Raw genomic sequence first — 27,391 nt, 5'->3', positions numbered from 1 at the left:
CAAATGTCCCTGGGAGCAGAAGAACAGAGGGCTCTGTGTCTCCCAATCTGGGAGGAGTGCCTCCTTTTCTTTGGTGCTGGCCTGAGCTGAAGTGTTGCACATACACAGGATGGGGGAGTCAGCTTAATACTAAATCACAATAAGCAACACCAGCGATTTTAGACATTTGTAAGCTGTGGTGCTACTGCTTGAAATCAAAGTTTATGTAGCAGCCCCATTTAAAAACATGCTCAAATAGCTCTGCTTTAGTTAGATGGGGATAGGGATCCAGAGCCAGGCGCACCCCACCCACCTCCCTCATGTCCCCTGTGGCCCCAGATGGTCTCCAAGGAGCCCCAGAAGCCCCCAGAGCCCAGTGGGATAGCACTGATATCTGCAGCAGTGGGAAGTCTCTAGGCACCTCCTGGTTGCCTGAGAAACCCTTCTGAGGTTAGACTTTGTTGGCCAAGGCAACACCAGGTCACCGATGGTCAGACAGACTGCAAGCAGCATGGCTGTGTCTCAGAGCATGTTTCAGGGGGACTGGAGCTCCAGTAGGTCTAGGATGAGGAGGGGCTGAAGATCCCATCATGTGGGGGACACTGGAAATGTCTAGTTTGAGGAAGACTTGGGATGCAAGAATCCTAACATTTGAAGGGGAATGAATGGCCATCCTAAAGGGATGGAGGGAGCTGTAGGGAGAGTGTTACTGATGCAACATGTGGCAGATATTTCAAACAGCAGGAGCTGTTCAGTGGTGGAAAGAGTGTCTCAACAGGTAGTGAGTTTCCTGACACTAGGAATATTCAAGCAGAAATGTTGCTGAGAAGACTCAGCCCAGAGGTTCCTGACTCCACACCCTCCCACCTTACACCTTGTGGTCTGTCAAGAGCAGCCAAGCTCTGGCCTTCGTGAAACAGCTTTGCCTCCTGACTTCTTCCAGACTGGCCAGTCCTTGGGAATGTCCAGTTCCCTGGTCACTTGTGCAGAAAAGGAATTTAATCTTCCAAGGCCAGCCAGAGAACATTGAGCTGTTCAGCTTGTAAACTCATTCCTGACATTTAGAGCCCAAGCACCTAGTTCTGAGCCCAACTGCACTGCCAACAGACACCCCCAACCCTATGGGAGCTTGGCTCCCTGATGAAGCCTCCTACCCACCCCAAATCAGCATAACCCCAGCTGGAAGTGCCCCCAAGGGAAAGAGGCCTCAGGGCAGATCCCTCAGTCCCACAGAGCACTGGCTGCAGTCTTGTGAATCACTCACGGAGGCAAGGAGAAGGGGGAATGTGGGAAACTTTGGGGGGCAGTGCCCACTCTTAGGAGGAGGCACCACCCAGCCCCTGGGCATCAGCTGTTTGGAGCCGGGATCCAGTGGAGTTTGCAGCACCAGTGACCTGTCCTGGAGAAGAGCTGGAAGGAGCTAAATAGACGTCTAGCTCCACTGGGGCATCTGGACACTGAGCAGGAAGCCATGATGAGGGAGGCAGGGCTGGTAGTCCGTCTGGCCTGCCCCTTCTCTTTTGGATAGACTCCCATTCATATGCACACACACTGCCACTGGCATCGGAAAAAACTAGGAAACATGGAGACCTTGTCTTCAGGGTGCCCGCGGAGCCAGGCCATCTGCTTAGGCAATGATCTGGTGTGACTGCCCACGCTGAGGCCCCGGGAGCCCCTGCTTCTCTGAACCTTGGAGAAAAGTGTGCATCATTTAGAGAGCGCCATTTGTTTCAGGACCAAGAGAACCACTCAGGAGTTGATTCTGGAAGAACACCAGTGTCGCAGGGTCTGATGTGCACAGCCTTGCTCTGCAAGTCTTGAGAGAGTCCTCATGGAACCCTGATGATGGGCTGAGGTGCCCAGTGATAGGCACAGTGACCCTACCTGCTCTCTGGAGCTCCCATACCCAGACTGCCCTCCATCCATGGGCTGTACCTCCCCAGATCAGGGCAACATGCTCCAGGGGACAGATTTGCTGGGGGACTGGGGAAGGCCTCTTTCTCTCCCATCCGATTCCTCCTTTTTCCAACTCTGTTGCCGAGACCCCAATCTAAACCGTCCTTTGCTGTTTCGGTTGTTCAGATCTCCTCCCAACCCAGAATCACCAGGGAAGCAAAGTTATCCTTCTTGCACCCTTCGCCACATCCAGGCACCGCAAATAGATGGGACAGGTGGCAGGGTGATGTAGGGGGTGAGTTCCTGATAGGACATTCATCCCAGACCAAGATCCTGGTCACCACTTATACCCTGGTATGATTTTGGACCTTGCCTTTCACCTTATCAAGGCCTCCTTTCCTGTTTGGTGTAATGAAGGAGGTGACAGCACTACCTAATATTTAGGGAGGATGCAATAATGTAATGCATGTAGATCATTTTGTAAACTGTCAAGCTCCAAGGGCACCTAAGGGTGTGTGTTTGTCATCTCCAGAGCCTGGTGGTGAGTGGCGTGGGCAAGATCCTAGGGAGATCTCCACCCCACCCCTTTTGGCTCTGTGGGTCATCCCTGTCCCAGCCTCCTTGCTGAGACTGCCCTTTCTATGATAGCTGCTCATATTATAAACACAGAGAAGCTGAATGTGAAATCCCTGGAGAAGAAACTCAAGGAGCAGTAGATGTTGCTCCCTAAGAGCCCTCTTGATGTGGGAGTCCCATGGGGCCAAGTCCGTGAAGGCCAAGGGGCTGCTTAGTTGTGCTGCCATAAGCAGGCACCCTGGGAGAGGAGCTGGAGTGACGAGGGTCAGGCTGCTGTGAGGCTTTTGCCCTAGGGAAGCTGTCCCTGGCTTTTTCTCCTACACACCCCTCTTTTAGAGTGAGCAGCTCACTCAGAGGTCAGGCAAGCATTCCCCCACATTTGTTTGGTATGTGGAATAGGTGTTTCTCCAAACAAGCTTTCGTGGTTAAATACATTTGGGAACTGCTGGGCTAAACAAAGGTCAGTGGCAATCTTTGCTGTCGGAATGTGATTCCCCAAGACAAGGATGGGGTCTGTAGCATAGCTGGATTGATGGGAAGGAAGGAAACCTGCCCTCACTGAGCACAGACTGCAAGGGGTTTGGCATTTCCCTCTTACTTAACTTGTAAAACATCTGCTCATCACTGGACCATTTTGTTTGGAAATAGATGCCTACCTTCTTTTTTCCCATAAAAAGCTGTATGAAATGTACACACATTAAAGAAAGTCTGTTACCCTGGGAGGGACATGGTGACATGGAATCTTCCAGCCATGTGACTGCTTAGAGCATGGCAGCATAGAAAGATGCAGGTGACTCCCATGCTGATATCTGATAGCTGTTTGATCTGTGGAGAGTTAGTGAGCCTTTCTGTTCCTGAGCTTTCCTGTTTCTTAAATGGGGATAATATTAGTACCTACCACAAAAAGTTGTTATGAGCATTTGATGACATGACCAATATCATGCCAGGTACAACACCTGGCCGTTTTGTTGGTGGTGGGAGAACTTTTATTGTAGATACACTTCCTGAATTGGACTACAAGCTGTACTGGTAGGATCCATGGCTAATTGGCCTTGCTTTGTGGGCTTTGATGACATAGCTGTCCATTTACACTGTTAATACTAGTAAATGGTTAGGAAGACCGCTGCCACTGCCACTTTACTTTTTTAATGTTTATTTTATTGTATTTTGAGAAAGAGAGAGAGACAGAGAGAGTCGGGGAAGGGCAGAGAAAGAGGGAGAAAGAGAATCCCAGGCAGGCTCCACGCTGTCAGCACGGAGCCTAATGCAGGGCTTGAACTCATGAACCATGAGATCACGACCTGAGCTGAAACCAAGTGTCAGACGCTTAACCAACTGAGTCACCCAGGTGCCCCACCACTATCACTTTAATATGTGAGTTCTCCACTGATCTTGCCAAATGCCAACCTTTCCCAACCTTTCCCATCTCTCCACCTTGTGGCCCTCACTTATTACTGGGCTAACCCTGTGGTATTCAGCCTGCAAGATGGATTGTATCCAATTTCCCCAGAAGACCACATTCAAGTGAAAAATATGGTAATAATAAACAATCATACAAATATTATGCTGAAGTCATTTGAGCATCTCAGCAGGGTTTCCTTAAATCTGATGTTTTGAAAGTTTGAGTAAAGATAAAAACAAAGCTTATTCTGATATGTCATCTATATTGGGGGTGACATTGTAGTGTCTGCTGAAAGCTTTGCCAGTATTCTAGGTAGGGCCAGGGTTTGGAAAGCAGTTGGCGGGGCAGGAAAAGTGAGACTGAGTGTCAATACCACCATCCACCACTTACTGCCTTTATGGCCTGGGGCAAATTCATTTCCTACCTGGGCCTCTTGCTCCGTAAAATGTGAATAGAAGCTACCTTTGGGGGTGTCGTAAAGGTCTAATGAGCTGCACATATACTCCTACAGCACCTTGCTTGCCATGTGATGGACACTTGATATGATCCACCGTTTCACAAAAATGCATCAGGTCAACTGCGATACTATGTGCTGAGGGGCAGCAGGGAACAGAACTGACACAGACCCTCTCCTCATGAAAGTCTTATTTTTCTGAGCAGACAGAACAAAAACAATGGGACCGATGACACATGTTAAGTGCTTTGAAGCAAACAAACCTGGTGCTGAGACCACAGATAATGTGGTGAGGGGTGGAGAGAGCTTACTTTGGGTAGGAGTGTGAGGGAAAGCCTCTCCAGGGAGCTGATGTTTAGGCTGAGTATAAGCAAAGAGAAGGAGCCACCTGTGGGAAGAACAGAAATAACCTCCCAGGCAGCGGAAAGAGCATATGCAAAGGCCCTGAGTAGGAAAAGCCTGGCTTGTTCCAGCAAGTGAAGGACCCAGCATAGCTGAGGTCGGTGGGGCAGGGGGAGGAAAGTGATATCAGGAGAGGATGGAGAAGTCAGAGGCCTGATCAAGCAGGGTCTGCAGGGCCCCACAAGCAGTTTGGGCTGATACCAAGTATACTAGGAAGGGTTACATAGGAAAGCTGTAGGATTGGACCTGCATTTAAAGAAGATCTCCTTTTCTGCTGTTCAGGGAGGAAGCAAGAGCTGAGCTAAGAGATCCAGGTATGAAATTATGGGGTAGAGAGCATTTGGGAAATGATACCAAGTGCACGAATTTGAGGGCTGTTCTGGAGATCAAACCAATAAGACTTAGTAGAACTGGTGTAGGCAGTGATAGACGGAAGGGGTGGTGATTTCTCACTGGATATGCAGAGATGGAAGAGACCTTATGGGGGAACAGGTTTGGGGGACTGGATCAAGAATTAGCAGCTCTATCACTTTTCCTTCTGGGTTTTTCTGATCCTTCCATGTAAACATTGGCAGGGGTCAGGGGTGAGCCCCTTGCACCCACATAGCACCTGAGCCTGCCTTTTTTGGTTAAGCACACACGGAGGAGTTATCCTATAAGTAGGGCTCTGCTGACCACTTTTTCCCGGCATCACACCAGCACTCTTTGTCAGGTACCTGCCACAGGCCAGGTGCCGTGTTGGCAATGGGCTTGCAAACACACCTACCCTTCAGGAGTTCATGGTCTGGTGCAGCACATTTCAAATTCTGTGATAGGTGCATATACAGAGGAGGGATATATTGCTGTTTCTGGGGGCATGAGAGAGGAGGTAACATTTGGTCTGGATCTCGATGGATGCAGAGGAGCTTGCCTGAAAGAGAAGTTTGGGGGCTCTTATGGACAGGGGAACCATAGGCGCCAAGAAATGACACCTGGGAGAGCAAAACATAGATATGGAGCGAGTGGTCCTGGGCACTAGAGCATAGGGTATATTGCATCAAGCTGCCGGGGGGAGGGGGAGGTGCTGTGGTAGGGTAGTGATGAGGATGATGCTAGCAATGCTGGTTTAGACTTTTGGGGAGCTCCACTGTGTGCCAGAGGCTAGTTTAAGAGGTTTACATGGGTTAACCCATTAAACTCCCATGGCAGTCCAATGAGTGGATACTTTTGATTGCTCCCATTTTATAAGTGATGCAACTGAGGTCCAGAGACTTTAAGTAACAGCACGAGGCAGCCACAAGGCTTGTAAACAATAGAGCTGGATCTTTACCTAGGTGGTTGGGCTCTAATGCCTGTGTCCTTAGCAAGGATGGCTGTGTCTGAGTCTTAAAGAGACAGACTTACATGGGTTCTTGGGGAAGCGGTTACCGATACAGGGAGGGAGCACGGGCTGATATTGCACTGCAGACCAATCAGCTCCGGCGTGTATGTGTGTGTGCATGCGCACGTGTGTGTTTATGTATCTTAGATGCAATTATACTGACAAGGGCAGAAGATGATGCTTCTGCTTCTTGCCCCCAAAATCTCTGCTCAGCGGTTGGCATTTTGAAAATGTTCTCAATCTTCCAGAGCATTTTGTGTACGCCTTCTCTACTAGGCATGCAGGGCAAAGACTTGCTGTCTCACTATGGAGCTAAGCTTGGCCCGACCAAGGGGTGAGGGAATGGGTCCAAGACCCAAGACCTTCACAGCTCCCCAGACACCTATTAGCGAGAAAGATACACTGGCCTTTCTTTGAGGTTAGTTTCTATTCTGACCCTGGAAACCAGGAGAGCTTGGCCAGACACAAATGGGTGGCATACCCAATTAGAGACAGATTTACTATTAAAACCCAGTGCCCTCATGTCTGTATGGTGCATGTTTCTTCTGTCTTCTTAAATCCATCTGGGAACCCTTAGAGAAAATCCCAGGCACCTCCAGATACCCTTTGAGCTATGTGTGTCCCCCTCAACTCTCTAATTCAGCTAGGGGGCAAGACTGGAAGTTCCTGGATGGGACCAGAGGCTCAAGATAGCCACAAGGGCTTAAGCCAGGGCTGGAACTTGAAGGTGGAGCCACCTCTGACCACAGAACAGAGCTAGCTGGCACAGTGCAGAACAGTCCTGCTCGGGGGGCACACACAGGGGGTGCGCTTCCCCTGAGGGCAACGGCTTCTCTCAGAGAGGATCAAAGCAGAGTTGACTTGTTCTCACAGGTGACAATCCACCACGCAAAACCTTGCAGGGGTTCCAGGACCCCTGTGAGTGGAGGTCAGGCAAATGCTGGCAGAGGGTACACATAAAGGTATGTCTGGTGTGAAAAGACTTGAATCTCACGACTTCAGTTTCCAAAGGGATTTAGCGCAATGGAATCTTTAGAACTGAAGAGGTTGACTAGGCCATCTAACCCACCATCCTTGTTTAACATATGGAAAGCCGAAGCACAGAGAGGTAAGTAAGCTGCCTGAGGTCACTCAGCAAGGAATCCTCCCAAAAACGTCTCCTTTTCTTGCCACACTGGGCCTATGGTTGAGATGGTAGCATGGCATCTATAGGATGTAGTTCAAATACCAAGCCTCACCCAGGTAGTTCTTCCCACCCCGCACCTAACCATCAATAACCATGATATCCCGGCCCAGAGTTATATAAAAACAAGCATCTTTACTAAGACAAGGAAGTATGAGAAAATATATACTAAATCCTGTCTTTAGACACTGGTTTTGTTTTAAACAAATGCTGAGTTCTAAGATCCAATTAGGGCCTTTTCTTTCTGTCTCTTTGGTGTTAACCTCCATAATAGTCTTCTTTCTTAAGTTCCCTGCTGGCTCCTCTTACATCAAAGCCCGTCTAGTGACTTGTACTTTAGCTTCTCATTTATTTCTTTTTCTAGCAAGAGCCCTGACCGCATCCCAGAGATTCACAAAGGCAAGTGTTCATTCCCGTTTCTCTGCTCCTTTTGAGCTAAACTGTCTGTGCCTTTGTCTGCAGCTGCTAGTTCCCCAAACACTTCCTCCTTTCCTGACTGAGGATGAAATGCATCCCAGAGGAAACTTCTCCAGCATCAATCTCCCTGGTCAGCTTTCCCTTCCTTGTGAGGGACCAGGCCACCTGGTTCGGGCTCTCAGGTGAGGGGAAAGCCCAGAGGGCTGCTTCTTAGCTGTCAGATGGCTTAAACAGCCCTCTCACCTCCTCCCACAATGGGAAATTTCCATGTCCCTCTTCCTGGTAGGTTTCTTTTTACTTATTTGAAAAAAATGCATTCTGGTCTCTTTCCAGTCCTATTCATATGGACATTAGCTGTCACTCTCTATGTCTGGGACACAAAAGTTAATTCCTTGATCTTTTAGGATTCTGGTTAAAATTAGGTGAAGCTGCAACCCAAAAAGTGATGGCAATCTGGTTGTGTGGCCCGAAGATGATGGATCTACACCAGAGTTATGAATTTCACACTCCATTTTCTCATTACCAAGAAGTAAAACTTGCTGTTAAAACAACCAGCCCACTGCATCAAACAAATCACATAATGAATTGCCTTTCCCAGAGTCATAGGGAACTTCCATGCCCCTCATCCCTTACTAGTGAATAGAGAGCCCTTTGCCCTAGCTCATTCTTGTGCTGAGCTGGAGTTGCCCATCTCTAAGAGATAGTCCCAGGGTTTCAGACCAAGTTGGTACAGAGGTCTTCCAGCCTTTGATGGCAATTTCCAGGCCTCTTATCACACATCCGTGTCTTAGCAGGGAGCAGATAAAGAAAGGAAAGGATGCGCAATATCCCCTGTTGACTCGCATCTCCTGGCTGTCTTGTATCTTCATCTATAACTGATATGAAGAGAGGCACACAGGTATGACTGCCTTTTCCGGCCAGAACACAAACTCAGCCTCTCCCAGTTTCCCCACAGTGGCCTCTCTGCAGCTGTATCCTGTGCTGCTTTTGAGGAGACACCCTCCTTCTCTCCTATGCAACATCTACTTGGTGTCTGCGCACAGGGTTCCCTGACCAGCCAACTCCAGAGCACGGTCCTGCTTCAGTGACCAATGGCTCCTTGTTAAACAGCACATTAAAACCTTACTCTCTCAAACAGAATTTGCAAGCATTTTAAGCAGAGACCTAAACCCTTTCAGTGCACAATCCACCTTGAATCTGACTACAGTTCTGAGGCCCTGGCTGAGATTGCCCCTAACAACTGGCAAGAGAAGGACAGAGGCAGAGTTCTTTTCTCCCCCCGCCCTCTTTTTTAACTGTAGTAGGAACACTATATGTGAAATCCAGCCTCTTAAATTCAAATTTTTAAGTGCAAAAGAAAATGTAGTACATGCATACAGAACAGACTTCTTAAAGCAGCAGAAAAATATATGAGAAAGGCAAACTAAATTGATTTCATTAGAGTTGCCACAAATGAAATTGCAATTGGCCATCTGGAAATGCTTGTGTGTCAAATGCTGAAACGCGGAAGGACTCAAGGTAGGCTTCTTCAGCGCTCACTGGCTGACCAGCACAACCTCAGAGGGGAAGGCTCTAAGGGATGCAGATTCAGAAGCCTGAGCAGTAACTATAATTGGGCCATTTATTCATTTAATCAATAACTATTAAACACCTACAATGTGCCAAGCACGGTTCTAGGACCTAGGGACCGATATAGCCATAAACAAAAGAGATTGAAAGCCCTGCTCTCACAAAGCTTACACTGCTGGTAGAGAGAGGCAAACAGCAAACAAAACAAAACAAAACAAGTATTTTATTTTCTATATTAGAAAATGATAGGCACTAAGGGAGAAGATGTCACAGAGAGATGGGAGGGGAGCAGAGCCGTGGGCAGTTTTCACTGAGGCGGCTGGGGAAGGTTCCCTGGAGAAGGTGACTCCAGAGCAAAAATGTGAGGATAGGAGGGATCCAGCCCCACAGGCTTTGGAGGCAAGTGTGCCAGGAAGAGGAAACAGCCAAGGGCAAAGGGCTTGAGCTAAGATGGTGCCTCCAGTGTTCGGCCGAGATGGGTCTCTTGACTGCTTCTGTATCTTACCCTTGCCCAGAGGTCTTGCCAGCAGAACTTCTCCTTATTCTTTATTAGAAAATGCCTAAATAGGGGCACCTGGGTGACTCAGTTGCTTAAGCATCTGACTCTTGATCTTGGCTCAGGTCATGACCTCACAGTTTGTGAGTTCAAGCCCCGTGTCAGGCTCTGAGCTAACAGTGCAGAGCCAGCTTGGGATTCTCTCTCTGCCTCTCTCTCTCTCTCTCTCTCTCTCTCTCTCTCTGCCCCTCCTGTGTGTACTTTCTCTCTTTCTCAAATAAATAAATAAATAAATAAGCAAACAAACAAACAAAGGAAAAAATATTTAAATAGCTTTACTGACATACAGTTTACATAGCATACAATTCACCCACTTGAAGTGTACAATTCACTGACTTTAGTATATTCACAGAGTTGTCACCACCACTCCGATTCATCTGAGAACATGTCCATTGCCCCACAAAGACACTATACCCCTCTTAGAGCTTCCCCCCTGTAAGTTCTTCCCCCGGCTTCCCTGCATAGGGAAAAGGCTCACCTTAGGTGGTGTGTCTGATTGGGAGAATGTGAGGGATCCCAGGCAAATCCCTGCAACGTCATCTTCTCTGGGCCTGGCTAGTGCTACTGTGGGTAAGGGCAGGAGGGACTCCCAAAGACCCTTTCAGCCCCGGTAGCATTTGACTCTAAGGAAGGGAAAAGTGAAACTAGGGCAGTAGCAGTCTTTAATTAAGCTTGACATTCACATTAGAGACAATTGCGAACTCCAGGCCTCGAGGGAACTTGGGGCTCCAGGAAAAGACAGCAGTTAAGTGATCTTCAAAAGATCTTTTGTATCCCTTAAGATTTCCAAGGCAAGAAAGCTCATGAGTTTCACAAGCAGTGCCCTTCCGTGTCACACATCTGTCACCACCAGGGAGGGGGCAGGATGGCAGAGACCCCGAGAAGGAAACCCCTGGGGGTGACCCCCATCAGCTGTTCCACTTACTGTGTGGTTATGAGCGAATCACCCTCTCTGAGCCTCAACTTTTTCATCTGTAAGATTTACCCCCAACTGGACCCAGTTGGAGGTGCGAGTCAGGATATCAGGAGGAGTTCTAGGCTGTGGCATTCACTCTATGGCCAACCTGAGATAAAGATGGGTCTAAAGCTGAGCAGAGGAGAGCTGAATCCTCTTTTAATTCTAGGCCTTCTTGTGCATTCAGACATCATGCATCCCAGGCTGCCAGACCCTGGAGTTGAGGAGCCTACCGGTTGGAAAATCTGCCCACCTGTGACAACATGGGGGCCCGTCATTTCTTTACACTTCACCCTTCACCAGTGACAGCCTGGCACGTTGAGTCCTCTTCTGCTGGTCCACATGGTGGTCTCCTGACCCGGTCACTTGCAAGACAAGGTGCTGCTCCTGTTTTCCACTGTAGAAAGCTCCTGGCGTGGACCTCATAGGCCTGGCGTCACACACCTGCTCTGCACATAGGAACCACACATCCTTTCCAACAAGGCCTTTACCTCTTTGAGCCTCGGGGTTCTCATCTGTAAAGCACAACTCATAGCTCCTGCCCCAGGGGGGTTTTGTCAGGAGGAAGTGAAATGCATTTGTTCTTGGCACAGAAGAAGCACTCTGACAATGGCGGCTAGTATTTCTACCGCCTACCGTGGAAGGCACACATTGCTGCCATCCTCAGCACCTAAGGCTCCGATTGGACCACATCATTTTACCTGGAAGGTTTTTCTCATCCAGGACCACTGACCACAGAGAATTTGAGCTAAGGGGCCAGGACCACTCCCGAGTCAGCCCTGCACAGGCACACACCCACCTCGCCTGCTCAGCAGTCCTGCGTCCCTCTGCAAAGCTGCCCACCTGAGCTGCCATGGAACTAAAGAGTATCTGAGAGCCACCTGGTAAGGAGCCCCTTACCCCTCCTGAGCTTCTGTCACAGCTCTGTCCAGTTAATCAAGGCCTGTCATCCTCAGGGCCTCAGTGGCCTCAGGTAAAGGAACCCAAGACCATTTTGGCTGACAGAATTTCCAGGGCTTTGACAGCTATCTTATCCCACGCCATGGGAGATAGGATCCACCCCGATTCTCCACCTTTTAAAAAGATGTTATCAGCTTAGGGGCTGCTGGGTGGCTCAGTCAGTTAAGCGTCCGACTTCAGCTCAGGTCACGATCCTGGGGTGGTTGGATCAGGCTGTGTCGGGCTCTGTGCTGAGCTTGGAGTCTTCTTGGGATTCTCTCTGCCTCTCTCCTCTTCCCCTCTCCCCCACTCAAGCGTGCGCCCTCTCTCTTTCTCTCTCAAACAAAAACAAAAACAAAAACAAACTTAATAAGAGCTAATGTACGTGAGGCATTTTACAATTCCCAAAGCACTTTTCCATTTGTCAGGCTATGTCAGATGAACAGCAGCTCCAGGAAGTAGGCCTTACTGACATGCCTTCTGAGCCCTGAGGTTCAGCATTGTTGACAGGACTACCATGTAGGCACATCTTTGACACTACAGAATATGCAATATTCAATATGCATATTCAATGTGTGCATATACACTATATATATATATATATGTTCTTTTTTTCTATTTATAGATACATGAATATATAGTATAGTATGCACACATCTCAAAGATGTGCCTATATGTTTTATATTCATAACTTATCGAATACTCCAAATCCACATTTTTACCCATGGTTCACAAACAATATGCTAAGCCCAGATCTGTTTGTACCAGTGCTCATGTCCTTTCCAGGGCATCTCACAACCTGGGTTAAAATGCATTCATTCTGGGAGCATCAGGGGAATGAGCCTCGTTGGCCATTTTCTCTTCAATGAGAAGGGACTTACTGGAACTTTCTAGTGACGGCAGATGGCCTTCTTCACCGTGTGCTCCAGGCCAGCCAGGATCCAGGCATCTGTGAGTCCTGCGCCACACCAGCTGAGTGGCTGACATTTGTTCTAGAATCTCTAAAGTTTGTCTTTCTCCAGCTGGCTGTGAAGATAGTGTTTTGATAGCGCTGAGAGCATCTTAGAGAGAAGAGACAAGAAAAGCAGAGGGCTGGCTCTAGCTTTCCTTCTGCTGTGTCCTTTAAATATCAGTGCTTGACCTTGAAGCTCCTTGAGGGGCATGCTGCTACCTTGCTGTGTCCACCATGTTCCCAGAGTGGCTATGAGCTCATGGTGTGCTGCTCAGAAGAGACTCATCACACAGATATCAGACTGATGCTGTTCTCATGGCCTCTCCCAACGTCATTGTGTCTGTATCCCATGGACCTCTTCCAGGATAGTCACTTCTTAGGAAGAACTGTCTAGAAAGTTTCAATCTCCAGCCACTAGACACACCCAGGTTCACAGTTTGGTTTTTGACTTACTGAGAATATTCAGGAAATAGGAAATACCCTATCACAGGGCTTCTCAGCCTCAGCAGTACTATATCTGGGGCCCAGCAAGTCTTCATGATGTGTTGAGGGGCCGTCCTTTGCATTGTAGAATCTTTAGCAGCACCCCTGACCCCTGCCCACTAAATGCCGGTAGCACTCATACCCAGAGTTGTGACATTGCCACGTATCCCTGGTTGGGGGTGGGGGCAAAATCACCCCCGTTGCAGACTTTGCTCTGCTGTTAAATGGATGATTATGGGCTGAATGCGGCCCCCTCTGGATTGGTTGGTTTACATGGAAGGGCACTAGTTGTTTGCTATGCACAGGAGTCAGCAGGGCCCCAGACATTGAAGCATGAGAATAAAAGGACATGCTTAATGCAGGAATCTCAGGCAAATCCTTTTACGTCTCTGAGCCTTGGTGGCCTCGTCGGTAAAATGGAGCACCAGTAGACATTTCACGAGAGTATTGTCAGGGTTAAATGAAGTACCACATGCAAAGTATGTGGCATAATGCCTAATACATGGGAAACGTTCAATAGATGTTCGTTTCCTTTTCTCCCCTCAAGGATTTCTTCCTGAAGGATGAAGGGATAAATGTTGGCTCCCAGGGAATTTTCCTTTCCCACATCTAGGGCTAGAGGTAGGCACTTGTGATGGCTGGTGGGGTCAGAAGCCCCTTTCCCTATGGGCCCTCTTAGAAATCAGAGGATACTGTGGGCTGTTTTATGAGAAAAATACCCACACAATTTTGCACATAGTTTCAGAAGGAGCAGACAAAATAGCTGCCCTGCCCTTGGAACATATGGGCAAAACAGGGAGGGGAGGCACCTAGGTGGTTCAGCCGGTTGAGCATCTGATTTTGGCCCAGGGGGTGATCTCTCAGTTTGTGAGTTCGAGCCCCACATGGGGCTCACTACTGTCAGCTCTGAGCCAGTTCTGGACCCTCCCCCTCCCTCTCTCTCTCTGCCCCTGTCCCACTTGTGCTCTCTCTCAAAAATAAATACACATAAAAAAGAGGAAGTAAGAGTAAGAGATAAAGTCTATCAAGGTGGTGGGGGAAATGCTAAGGTAGAAAATAAAGCATGGAAGGAGGCACTGGCGGGGCAGTGTGTGGTGGGGGGAGCTGCAGTTTCCAGTGTGGTGGTCAAGGATGGCCCCGCTGAGAAGCTGATCTTTGAGTCAAGGGCTCCATGAGGCACTTGGATATCTGTGGGAATGGCATTTCAGGCAGAGGAAGAGCAAGTGTGTGCGCCCTGAGTTGGGGGTATGCCAGGAGCACATCTGGGGCCAAGGGAGTGTGAGGAGCTGTGGGAGGTGACCCCCTAGGGAGAACAAGTAGCTGTCTCAAGTAGGGCCTTGCATGAAGGCCTGATGCCGTGAAAGGAACTTAGATTTGCACCCACTGGAGAAGGGAATTACTGAAGGGCACAGAAGAGAACTGACAGGTTACACTTGTAACTCCCAGGCCGTATCATGTAGGGCCCTGAAGGTCTTTTAAAGGACCTACTATGGCGTTAACACCAAACAAGATGGCGTGTCAGTCCAGATAGGCTAGCCATGCTGCAGTGGAGGATACCCCAACAATTCCGGTGGCTTAAAATGTTGATTCATTTCCTGCTTGTTGCAGTATGTCATCACAGGTCACGGGTGGAGCAGCTTGATTTTGGAGCATGGGAGAGCCTGGCTTCCTACCTGGAAGTGACACCCATACTTCTGCTCATGTTTCCCTGGTCAGAGCAGCCACATGCGGGAACCGGAGCTGAGCAGGGCAAGAATGCATATCCTCCCATGGGAAAGGTGCTGAAAATCAGGCATCATGACTGCCTATCGTGCCTGGAGGGCCATGCAGAGGGGCATACTTTAGCTTAGTCACTTTGGCTGCATAATGAAGAGATTTCTGGGACGAGAGCAGGTACAAGGAAATGAGTTTGGAGGCCATGCCAACATAGAATAGAGATGTCACTGCTTCTGCACATACTGGGACACTCAGACAAGGCCTTCCAGGGGTGAGTCCTCAGTTTGGCAAGACCACAAACTTGACTTTGTGCTCACAGAGATGATCAGAGAGCTGCCACACAGTAACCAAACTGATAAGAAATTGATGTATAAATCTGAATGCTTGTTCATTAATCTGTGGGTATGGATGAGGAGACATACCTATCCCAGTGTTTAAAAAAGGAATCTGATTGGGGCGCCTGGGTGGCTCAGTCAGTTAAGTGTCCAATTTTGGCTCAGGTCATGATCTCACTGTTTGTGAGTTCGAACCCATGTCAGGGTCTGCACTCACAGCATGGAACCTGGAGCCTGCTTGGGATTCTCTGTTTCCCTCTCTCTCTGCCCCTCCCCCCTTTCAAAAATAAGTGTATATATATATATATATATATATATATATATATATATATATAAAGGAGTCTGAGTTTTGGAGTTAGGCAGGTCTGCATTGAAATCCTAGTTCCATGATTTCTTAACTACCTGATATGGAAAAGTTCCTTAGCCTGTGAGCCTTAGTCTCCCCCAACTTCAAATCAGTCCCCTGCTTCAGATATATTTGTAGGAAAGAATAGTTGAGTTAATTCTGTCACAGGCTTAGCACAGAGTCTGGGCCAACGTAGCTGTTCAGTAAAGGGAAGTGATCGTCATTATTGAAATCTTTATTAGAGATTAGCAGATACCGATCAGCCTGGATACAAAGGCAATAAAGAGGTATTTCCTATAAACCATGGTAAAACGATGTTCTACAGTAGAGATCACATCTGTAGTGGCCAAATTTGATTTCTGTCCTCCTTGTCCCATCCCTCTGATGTTAAAGAGCTTTTTCTTCAGCCAAGGTATATATACTATGGTCTTTGTATAGATGTATAGATGTACATCTTTGTATAGATGTCGGTTTTCCTGACACCTTCCAGTCTTTCCTTCCTATGTTTGTGTCAGGCTACTTTGATTGCCCTTGGGTTTTTCCACATTAACTCAGCCACTAACATCTGTCAGTCCTGAGGGTTACATCCACAGATGGTGGATGCCATCTTCTATTTTGACCCTTCTTAAGGATCAGTCTGGAAATATCAAGGGTGTCTTAAGGTCACCCCATGTGGTAAACTCATGTAGGAATCACACCCTCTCCAAACACAGAAATGTGATGAAAATGAGGGTGTCAATGCTTGCAAGTGACGGAAATGGGAAGAAAATGGTCAGATCTTCAATTATTTACCATGAATGTATTTTTAGTGAAACTTTAAAAAGGAGATTGGTTCCTTTGTTGCTTTCACATCAAGTCTACTAAGTATAATTCTGACTGATCGTCAGTAGCACATCTGGTTTGCCTAGAAGTGCGGTGTTGGAATAAAGAGGACAGCCTTATGGGGCTCATCTAATATGCAATGAGGCCCACTGAATTCTTCAAGAAGGATAATAGGTCCTGCCAAGTGATATGCTGGTAAATGCTTAACAACCAGCTCTTAGCAGAATTGGGGGAACCCTGGTCTGTAGCAGTTGCCAGTTTCTGTGGTGTAAATATTCCCACCATGCCTATTTCAAGCCTCCAACATGACATCAGCCAGCCTGCAAAATCCCTGCAAATTTAACAATTGGATGTCATGGGCCAGGATGCGCTGGCTTGAACACGATGATCATGCCTGAGGAGTGAGATAATCCCAGGAATCATTGTTAGCACTCTTGCTTCCCACCTGTGTAACTTTGGCTAGGTTATTCAACGTCTTTGAGCCTGGCTCACAGGAGGCATCTGTGAGGCTTATTTCCTTCCCCTAGTGGTTGCCCGCATAGGAAAGTAACTTCGTACCCATGCTTCTTTGCTGTGCCTCCTGGGTGGAGGTGAGGACAGGAGACAGGCAGGAATGTTTAGACAACCTTGCACACAGCTGCTCCATCTTTTTCCTGGGAGCATTTCCAAGAAGAAACGAAGCTTTTTAAAAATGTAGGAAGATAGAGGGAGGTTGGATGGGTGGAAAGTGAAGTATTGCCCATCTAAAAGGAACTCAGTGTGGAGAAAATACACAGGGGGAATTGAGGAGCAGATGGTTGACTTTCCCCAAACATTAACTTCAGGGAAGAGGGGAAGGTTGAAAGAGGTTAATATTGACCTTGATGTGCAGGTAGACAAATAGCCAGTTGAGCATGTTTCTTGGTTTGGGGAACCTCTAGGGGTACAATACCATGCAAATTAGGTGAGTATGTAATGTCAGAACATGGCTGCAGCCACATTGAAGTCTCTTAACTTCAAACTCAGTTTCCTCACCTGTAAAATGGGAGTAATAGCCCAGCAAAGAAAGGATACCATAACTAGGGGAATAGCTAATGGCCCAGCATGAAGGACAGAGGGGCTCCAAATGCCAAATGTCACACAGAGGCAGGAGAAGAGATTAGTCGTCTGCATAGAGGAATTGGTTGGTGACTTCCAAGAGAGCTCTCCATTGAGATTGGAGGTCAGGAGTCAAGGGAGCAAGGAGAGTACCCTCAAGAAGTTTGGAGAAGTGGGGCGCCTGGGTGGCGCAGTCGGTTAAGCGTCCGACTTCAGCCAGGTCACGATCTCGTGGTCTGTGAGTTCGAGCCCCGCGTCGGGCTCTGGGCTGATGGCTCAGAGCCTGGAGCCTGTTTCCGATTCTGTGTCTCCCTCTCTCTCTGCCCCTTCCCCGTTCATGCTCTGTCTCTCTCTGTCCCAAAAATAAATAAATGTTGAAAAAAAAAATTTTAAAAAAAGAAGTTTGGAGAAGAGACAAAGAGAGGTGGGATCTCATTGGCAGAAAATGCAGGGTCCTGAGAGCTAGTGTTTGTAAGATAAGAGGAACTTGACTGTGGTTATATGCTGATGGGAAGGAGCCAGGAGAGAGGGAGCTGGGAGCGGCAGGGCCGATTCTTCCTACCCCTGCTCTATCCTGTGCTTAGCGCCCTTTCCATCCCTCTTCTGAGTGTTTCTCCACCATGTGATTTAGTGGTGGAACGGAGCACTGTGGCAGAAAGGTTGGAGACGGCAGGTGCTGAAGACCTGGGTGTGCACGTCCTACCCGGCAAAACCCAATCCTGCTGTTGCCCCCTCCATTCTTGCTCAGAAAGTCTTTCTAGACTTTCTAGTCTCTCTAGATACCCCTGGGGGTTCTCAAAGGACTCCTCAAACCCACATGCTATGTTCTCCCTGCGAGATACTGTAGTGTTCTGGTTTCTCCTTCCAGTTTCCTTTCTGCTTATGTATTGGGGCTCCCACTTGCTGGCCCCTTGGTGCAGCCCTGCCCTGATCATGGCCCTGCTTCAGTTTGTCATATCTCAGCTTCTCTACCTCACCCTGGTGGCTGGGCCATCCCACAGCCCTGATCCCTTCCACTGCATTGCATCTTTCCTCCTGATTCAGCCACTTCATCTGCTGCTTGCCCTCTGATTTTAGAATCCCATCCTTCCCCAAACACCATATCACTATGCTTTTCACACGATGGGATATCCATAATCACAGCTTTTGTTTTGTTCCCCAACTGGCAACCGTTCAACTGACAGTGACCCTTGGATATTGCATTGATGCCACCAAATTGGGCCTTCCCTGATGACTAGGGCTAGTCAACTGCAGATTGGTTGCAACTGGTAAGGGGTGTCCCACTGCAGATTGCAGCCTTTCATTCTCGGTTCTGTTGGTCATAAGGTGTGGCCATTCCATTTCTGGAAATCTTAAACCCTAGGTCCAGTGATCAGAACCTGAAGGCCCCTCTCCCAAGCTTTTCTCAGAGGGAGTGGCTTCCTAGGAGGCTCCAGCTTAGTGACTTCCTAGCTGATACAGCTGGACTCCAGGCAGCTCAGTGGGCCAACCGCAAGCCCCGCCTCCTGGTCTGCACCACTAAAAGTGAGCTAGCTGTGAAGGTCACTGCCCAGAACTTGTCACAGCCAAACGTGAGGTGTTTAACAATTTCCAGTCTGATCTTTGGAATGTAGAAACGGATCGGGCCATAGTGGAAGCAAATCATAAAGCTCCCCAGCCTGTCTGAGAATTTCACCGGGGGCCACAGGGCCCCTTCCAAGGCTGATTCCTGTGGGCTTGGGTCCTGGCCAAGATAATGCATTGACTTTTGGATTGACCTCAGGTGAGACAGAAATCTTCTAGTGAGCCACAGCAGTGAGGGAAAATCTTGCACCTCTTCCCTCTGCAGTGGAATACACTGTAGGCCTTTGAAGATTAATCACTTGACAGAGGGAAAGCCATCTCACCAGAATCACCTCTTTACTTGTGGTTTGAATGTTACTCTCCTGAGGAAGGTAGACTAGAATGCAAATTTGGGTTTTAGCTCCAAAATCAAGGGCCTCTCTCAGATACTCATGGCTATTAACTTCTTGTCCACTCAGCAAAAGATTCAAATCCTTTGTACCCAGAGAACCTAGACTTTCTCTCCTGTTACCTCACCCAGCCCCCTTCTGAGGCCATGTCTGGAGGGCCCATTAGTACAGTGGTTACTTTCAGGGCCACTGGAGTCAGACTCTGAGTTTGAATCCTGACTCTACTTCTTTGGTTTTTTTTGTTTTTTTTTTTTTGTTTTATTTTTTTATTTTTTTTTTTCAACGTTTATTTATTTTTGGGACAGAGAGAGACAGAGCATGAACGGGGGAGGGGCAGAGAGAGAGGGAGACACAGAATCGGAAGCAGGCTCCAGGCTCTGAGCCGTCAGCCCAGAGCCTGACGCGGGGCTCGAACTCACGGACCGCGAGATCGTGACCTGGCTGAAGTTGGACGCTTAACCGACTACGCCACCCAGGCGCCCCCTGACTCTACTTCTTGATAGATGTATGTATTTTGAAAAATGTCTTGGGGCACCTGGGTGGCTCAGTTGGTTGAGCACCAACTTCAGCTCAGGTCATGATCTCATGGTTTGTGAGTTTGAGCTCTGAGTCTGGGTCTGTGTTGGCAGCTCAGAGCCTGGAGCCTGCTTAGGATCCTGTGCCTCCTTCTCTCTCTGCCCCTCCTCCACTCACACTCTGTCTCTCTCCCTCTCTCTCTCTCAAAAATAAAATAAACATTAAAAAAAATCTTAAGTTTCTTCATCTAAAAAATGGAATTAGAGCACTGTATTAGTTTTCTAGGGCTGCTGTAATAAAATACCACAGGCTGGGTGGCTAAAACAACAGACCTTTATTTCTTCCCTGTTCTAGAGGCTGGAAGTCTAAGACCAAAGTGGAGACAGTCTTGGTTTCTCTGGAGGCCTCCTTTCTTGGCTTGCAGATGGCCACCTTCTCCCCGTGTCCTCACATGGCCTTTCCTATGTGTGAGCACATCCCCTGGTGTTTCTGTGTGTCCAAGTCCCCTTTTCTTATAAGAACACAAGTCGGATTGGATTAGGGGCACCTCTCATGATATCATTTAACTTAACTACCTCTTTAAAGACCCTGTCTCCAAATGCAGTAACGTTCTGAGGTGCTGGGGATTAGGGCTTTGACATGTGAATTTTTTTTTTTGTGGGAAGGATGACACAGTTCAGCCTACAAGAAGAACCTACATCACAAGGTTCTTCCAAATAAGATAATGCATGTACATGCTCAGTGAATCATGCTATGTTCTCTGGGACAGTCAGGTACACTGTTAAGGAACACATCTGTCTGGTGCTCTCTCCCTCCCCCACCCCAGTTGAGCCCCCAGAATGAACTGGCTTCCCTGAAGCACCTTCTGCTGACAGTCCTTCAAGGAAGAGATGCCGTTAGAGTCCTGTGGGTTTGTGAGGCCACAGGCTTTGTCCAGTGAAATGATGCAAAGGTGGCAAGTCATGAGACATTTAATCCCTTGACCAAGCGTTACAAAGGTGCCAATGTCACAGATGGGGTCCAGACAAGTTTCTTGAAGGTGAGTTGATAACAAGTATATCTAATGGCTTCTACCATTGGTTCTTGAGCCCTCAGAGGACAAGTGTTTCTCTGTGTTGAGCATCTAGTGAGAAACTCAAGTCCCAAATGGCTTCCTAAAATGGGCCTGTTTTTTCTGGGCTCCACTCAGGATGTACTCAGCCTACTAACTCTGGACCCAAAAAATGTGTCTGGAGCTTTGCACAGAACAGGGAGTCTTTGGTGAATGTGGTGAATTATAAGGTAGCCACACCCAGACATTCCCTCTTTCAAAGGATCATCTTTGTCAATGCTGCTGGCAGAGAGAGTAGGGCAGGCTTGTCATGGAATGATGACCCCACTCATGTTTCTTCCTGTCCCTGCTTGCCATGCTCAGGCTCTGAAGAGAAGAGAGGTCCCAGACAAATGCACTCTTTTTGGTCTTGGGCAAGACCTCTGTCCTGGGCACCCTGCACATGAGCCAAATGTCAGAAGTTCCCACCTTCCCTTTTCCCTTTAACTCAGAGCATTTGCACAATGCCAAGGATGTGGCCTGGCATTCAAGGTCCTGAAGGACAAACAGCTTGGTGTTAGAACAGACACCTGCTATTAGAGAAGGTTGATGGCCTTTATGACCTCAGTAAAGGCACTACCTGGTGGAGGGTCGAGCTGACAAAGGGACAGGATGCAGAAAAAAATGGAGTGTTGGGACCAATATGAAAAGGCAGGCAGACAGCTGTGCTGTGGGCCTAACATTACTGTCAGTAATTAGGTAATCTTGGGCAAGGCACCCACATGCCTGTACTTCTGCATCCTGTCGAATGAGTGGGTTGAAGTGGATAGTCCATGAATCTCCCTGTGGATATTCTGTTTGGTGATATACAATATACCAAATTGGGACAGATAAGGCAGAGAGTTAAGACTGGGGTTGGGCATCAGCTGACAAGCAGCCCCAGAGCCAAGTTTTCAGATGTGTCTCCCATGTGACTGTGTCCCAAGTCCTCCTTATAATTAGCACTAATGTCTTATGATGTTTGGGGAGCATTCATGTTGTATTCTAGAGAGCAACTCCAGTAGCATTGACCAAGATCCAAGGCAGCGTGTGGGTCAGCTCAGAGGGAAGCAGTTTCTGTAATACTTCATGATGGGTGGAGCAGGAACAGAACCCAGACCTCAAAGCCACAGGGACAGATCAGGAAATGGCAGAGGTAACCCAGAAGATAGAATAATGGGGAACAATTGTATTTGGCTTTGCTATGTGAGATTGATGGACATTTGAATTCCTGTTTATTCATATTTGGCATGGACGGGCTAATGTCACAACACACAGAATATCGAGATCAGCATGGTGAAGGCTGAGGGGCTGTCCTACTTCTGAACCCCACGTCTGTTCAAAAGCACACCCAGAGTAAGACTGAATGAGACCACGCTCCGGCAAAAGATAAGCTGCTTTTTCTTATTTCTCCAGCTTGGCACTCATGTTTTTCTTTTGAACTGGGGGAGTAATACATTCTGATTTATTAGAAGGAACAAAAAAAAAAAATCAAGGCTTCTTCCCATTCAGTTTCTGTAGAACTCCCATCTGATTATTAAAGGTCAGCTGTACCACCAAGATTATTAACAGCAAGAAATGAGTTTACCAGGAGAGGGTTTGATGTCACAAAGATGTTTAAAAGGAACTTTCTGATGATGCTCCAGTATTGATAATAAGCCTGGCACAGACTGCTGAGATGACTGAGTATTCCCTGCCCTCCAGAAACCTACAGCCTAAATCATGTGACTCCCAAAGCACCCATGTGACTCCCAAAGCACCCATTCTCCTCCCTGCCCAGTGCACCAGACAGCACAAACACAGCACAAACGTTAGCATGACCACTGTGACGTGGCTGTGGAGCACACATGGTCTTAGCAGATGCCGGTGGGAATGCCCTATGCATACAAAGGGCAGAGCAAGACACACAGAGTATCATGTTCAGAACTTTCCAGAAAGGTGAGAGGAAACTGTTAGGTGTTTTCAAGATTGGCTTTCAAAATTGCTATGGTTTCTCCCCTGTTTGTTTTCAATCTTGGTTGCTATTATTATGAAAGCAACACATACTCCTTGCAACAGTTGACAGTCTGGGGGTTTTTTCTAGGTTCACGCCAACATAATGGTTTTTGTTATCGCACTATATTGTTCTGCAAGCTGTGAACCTGAGCGTCCCTCAGGTTGGAAGGAAGCTCCGTGAGGTGGGTGAGGAAGGTGGATGCAGGGAGGGTGTAAAATGACTTTGACTCTTCACTGGGGCTTGGAGGGGAGTGGGGCGGTGAGCAGGGCCCAGGGAAAGACAATTCCAAGACTACAGGGCTGGGGCAGTTTAATGAGTCACTTGATGAAACAGTATTCAAGACCTCAACCAAATTTAATTGCATTTAGTTCTGAAATCTGAGGAGAAAGGAAAAATGGAGGCTCCAGATGGTCGGAGTGGAGAACACGTGTGAGAGACTAGGGGTGATGGGGAGTCTTGCCTGAGAGGAGATCACATGGTAATACCTGACTAATAGCTGGTTGCTTGTGCGTGGGTCAGAGACTCCAGTAACTATTTGTTGTGTTCAGTTTGATTCAGTTACACAGACCAAATAGGCAGCATTATTAATAAAATTGCTCCATAATGATTGAAGTATCACTGAAATGCAGGGGAATGATGAACAGCGGTGCTGAGTGGAAAAGGCATTTCCAAAGCATGAGCAACACTCCTGAGTCAGGACAGGTACCAGAGAAGCATGGGCCTCCAAGTCAAGGCTTCGGAGAACTTGGAGCCATGCTGGGGTGGGGAAAGCAGCAAGGACTGAGTGAGAATGAGAGAGAAAGGAGTGAATGAGAAAGGCAGCCACCCAAACAGACAGAAGATCCCAGGGCTCTTGGTCAAGGTGGCCTTAGGCAGCGGATGGAGAAGCTAAATGCAAAGCTTCAGTTAAGATGCATTGGGTGAGCTGATGAAAAGGTGGGAGAGATGCCAGTGTCTTCCCAGAGGAGAATAGTTGTGCAACTTGGGGCAATGAGCAAGCTGTCAGTCTTCACCATCAGTGATCCCTTCTACGGCTCCTCTAAGAGCACAGGCTGCTGGTGACAGGGACACCAACCCTGGCCACATGTCAGTGTGCAACAAGGATCCCCCACAAGCTCATGATCCCTTCAGACAGAACACGTGCCACCCGATCCACAGTAGATGCAAAGAACTGCCACGGTGGCTCCAGTTCTTGGCTTCCCGGGCAAGGCACATCAGCCTCAGCCTTCACTCTTGAGTTGTGAGTCCCCAGAAATTCTGGACTGGGGCCTTAAAACTAAAAGTTGATCTCAAAAGTTGTCAGTTTAGGGAACATCTATAGCCTCTGTGGCCCGTTCCTGATTATGTGTTTCTTTCTCCCTCCTCATTTAGACTTCGGTGTGTGTGGGCATCTCCTCGGCCAAGAGCCCCACTGTGCCCCATGGGGGATGTCCAAGGTTTTGACTGTGTGGGTTTGTGTCTTTCTGGCAGGTGTCTCCTCTGTGACTTCCCTGATGTCCCTGGCTTGGGTGCTAGCCTCCTATCACAAGCTGCTGCGGGACTCCAGGGACGACAAGAAGAGTATGAGCTACAGAGGGGCCCTCATCCACCTCTTCTGGCGCCTCTTCACCATCTCATCCAGAGTTATCTCTTTTGCCCTCTTTGCTTCCATATTCCAGCTCTACTTCGGGATCTTCGTGGTGGTTCACTGGTGCGCCATGGCCTTCTGGATCATCCATGGCGGAACAGACTTCTGTATGTCCAAGTGGGAGGAGATCCTCTTCAACATGGTGGTAGGGATCGTGTACATTTTCTGCTGGTTTAACGTCAAGGAAGGGCGGACTCGATATCGAATGTTTGCATATTATACGATAGTCTTGACCGAGAATGCTGCCTTGACGTTCCTTTGGTATTTTTACAGAAACCCGGAGACCACTGACTCCTATGCGGTGCCAGCACTGTGTTGTGTCTTTATTAGCTTTGTGGCTGGGATCGCATTGATGCTCTTATATTATGGTGTGCTGCATCCCATGGGGCCGCGAGCTAAGATTTTTGCCAGCTCCTGTTGTGCCGAGCTGCTCTGGGGCATCCCTCTGCCCCCCGATGTTGAGCCCATGGCGCCTCAGACCCCTGGGTACCGGGGGACCCAGGTCACGCCTACCAGAGCCGTAACGGAACAACAGGAGGATCTCACGGCTGACACTTGCTTGCCCGTTTTCCAAGTGAGACCCATGGGGCCCTTGACCCCGTCGGGGCGTCCTTACCACCCAGAAGGGCCCCTCATTAAGATTGACATGCCAAGAAAGAGATACCCAGCTTGGGATGCTCATTTTGTAGACAGGAGGTTGAGAAGGACTATTAACATTCTGCAGTATGTCACCCCCACCGCAGTAGGCATTCGGTATCGAGACGGACCGCTCCTTTATGAGTTGCTACAGTATGAGTCTTCACTCTAAGAGCATCTTGACCCAAGTTGAGAAGGGAACTTAAGTTTGGGTTGTGGTAAACACTGCTTACAAGAAATATAACCCTCCCTTTCCCCAACACACAGAACCACCACCACCACCACCACCACCACCATCACCACCACCACCAATGCTACAAAAAACAAAAAAGAAAATAAGTCACAACCCCTTCAGATAAGCTTTCTTTCCAGTCGCTGTATGTATACAAAGATATTCTCTATGTTTTGTAAGTAAAAACAAAAAGAAAACTTTTCTTTTGTTTTTTACACATAAGAAACAGTATTGAAAAATCCCACACTATGGTTCATAGGGTGGAGAAGGAGGAGTTGTCTCCACTCCAAAAGAAAAACAAAGTTTTATACCTTACACCAAGTGTAGATCATTTACGGGATTGGTGCTGATTGAAAGAACAAAACAAAACAAAACAAAACAAACACAAACAAACAAACAAAAAAACCTTCAACTGCCTTATGCCCTTAGGTGCTGAGTTTCATTAAGTACTGTCACGTTTTCTCATGCAAAACTCTCTGGTGATTTTTGCACCAGGAGAGGGAAAATTAAACAATCAAATGAAACAAATTTAGAAACAAAACAAAAACCAACCAACAAAAAACCACAAAGCAATCATTCTTCCTATCTGATTATTTGTATTGAACAAAACAAATTTACCAAAAGCAAAGGCATAAAAACCCCTCCTTCTTTTTGGTTTCTCTCCCAGTCTCCTGTCCTTGCCCCTAATTAATCAGCGCCTTCTAGGAGCCAAAGTCTGGCTGTTTGAAACTCAAATGGCTGGAGAAGCTACTTGAAGGTTGACTATGTGCCATTTTAGCATTCACCCACTGAGAATCACATTTGTTTCCTGGTGTAAAGCAACACAGAACAAAACAAAAAGCCACCCCAATAATTCTGTAAGAACAGGAAATTCTAAAGCAAATTAAAGGAGATTTCCATTTCTGTAATCAAAGAACATCAGTAATAATAAAACTCAGCATAGTAGCAAAAAGAATGACATCAATTTAAAGGCACAATACTTAATCAGTGACCGGCAAAAAATGATTTGTTCTGTCATTTTAAGGCCGTGAAAGGTATACATTTATCACATGTGATATTGTGTAAGGCCTCTTCTGTTTCCATTTGGTGGGAAGCCTTAAATTGATCTGGAAAGAATTCTTCATTTTTCATTTGTGCTTTTTAAAAATATTAACAAAAGAGGAAAATTAGAATATAAAAAAAAAGTCAAATTGTAATAACTGACCCATTTCAAAGACTGTTTGGTGCTTCTGTCTTTCACCATTGTGGTTGGCTGAAAGTCATTCAGCTCACTTGGTGCATCTGGGTTGAGTGGGAAATTTTGTGTGTGTAGTGAGTGTGTGTGTGTGTGTGTGTGTGTGTGTGCATGTGCGTGTGTGTGCCCATAGCACACGTCTATGTGTGTGTATGTGTCTGCTGCAAAGTCTTGCCAGAAATGTAGAAAACTGATACAAGACAGACTCTGGGTATGGCTGAGGTGGAGTATAAGGGTGCTGGGGAGTGGGAGCAGGGACAAGGGAATGGTGCTTGAATATCAGCCCCTGTCTAGATGGCGAGACTCATACCAGCAGCAATACTCTGGGTCTTAGAGGCACGTCATTTGGGTGAAGATGTGATTCAATAATTTATTTTCACGTTGTACCAAGTTGAATTTCTGGAGGTGTTGCAAGTATGTTTAACCATTTTTAAATGTTATTTTTCAAAAAGTATTGCTCCTGTAAGGAATATTCTGTTCTAGGGCATCTTTTCAATCCCATTGTATCTCTACTTGGGCACAAAAAAAAAAAAAAAAAAAAAAAAAAAAAAAGGAAAAGAAAAAAAATCACAAAAAGAAAAAAAATCTCCACAAAAAAGATATATATATATATATATATATATATATATATATATAAAACTCTGTGTATGTGTGTGTATATACACATATATATATATATGTATATGTGTATATACACACACAATATTTTT

At 47.3% G+C, this 27,391-nt stretch overlaps 1 protein-coding gene across 1 annotated transcript in view; it reads left to right on the top strand.

The window, feature by feature from the left end:
• The window catches only part of XKR6 (XK related 6), a 322,730-nt gene extending 295,524 nt beyond the window's left edge, over nt 1–27,206 (top strand). The window contains exon 3 of the mRNA XM_023252651.2: nt 24,423–27,206. Coding sequence (XP_023108419.1) covers nt 24,423–25,387 — 965 coding nt within the window. The 3' untranslated portion in view covers nt 25,388–27,206. The remainder of the gene's footprint in view (nt 1–24,422) is intronic.
• The last annotated feature ends 185 nt before the right edge of the window (nt 27,207–27,391 follow it).

The sequence above is a fragment of the Felis catus genome, chromosome B1, assembly GCF_018350175.1.
Source record: "Felis catus isolate Fca126 chromosome B1, F.catus_Fca126_mat1.0, whole genome shotgun sequence".
NCBI classification, from domain to species: Eukaryota; Metazoa; Chordata; class Mammalia; order Carnivora; family Felidae; genus Felis; species Felis catus.
The sequence above is the reverse complement of the archived record's forward strand: the minus strand, read 5'-3'. Positions and strand labels throughout refer to the sequence as shown.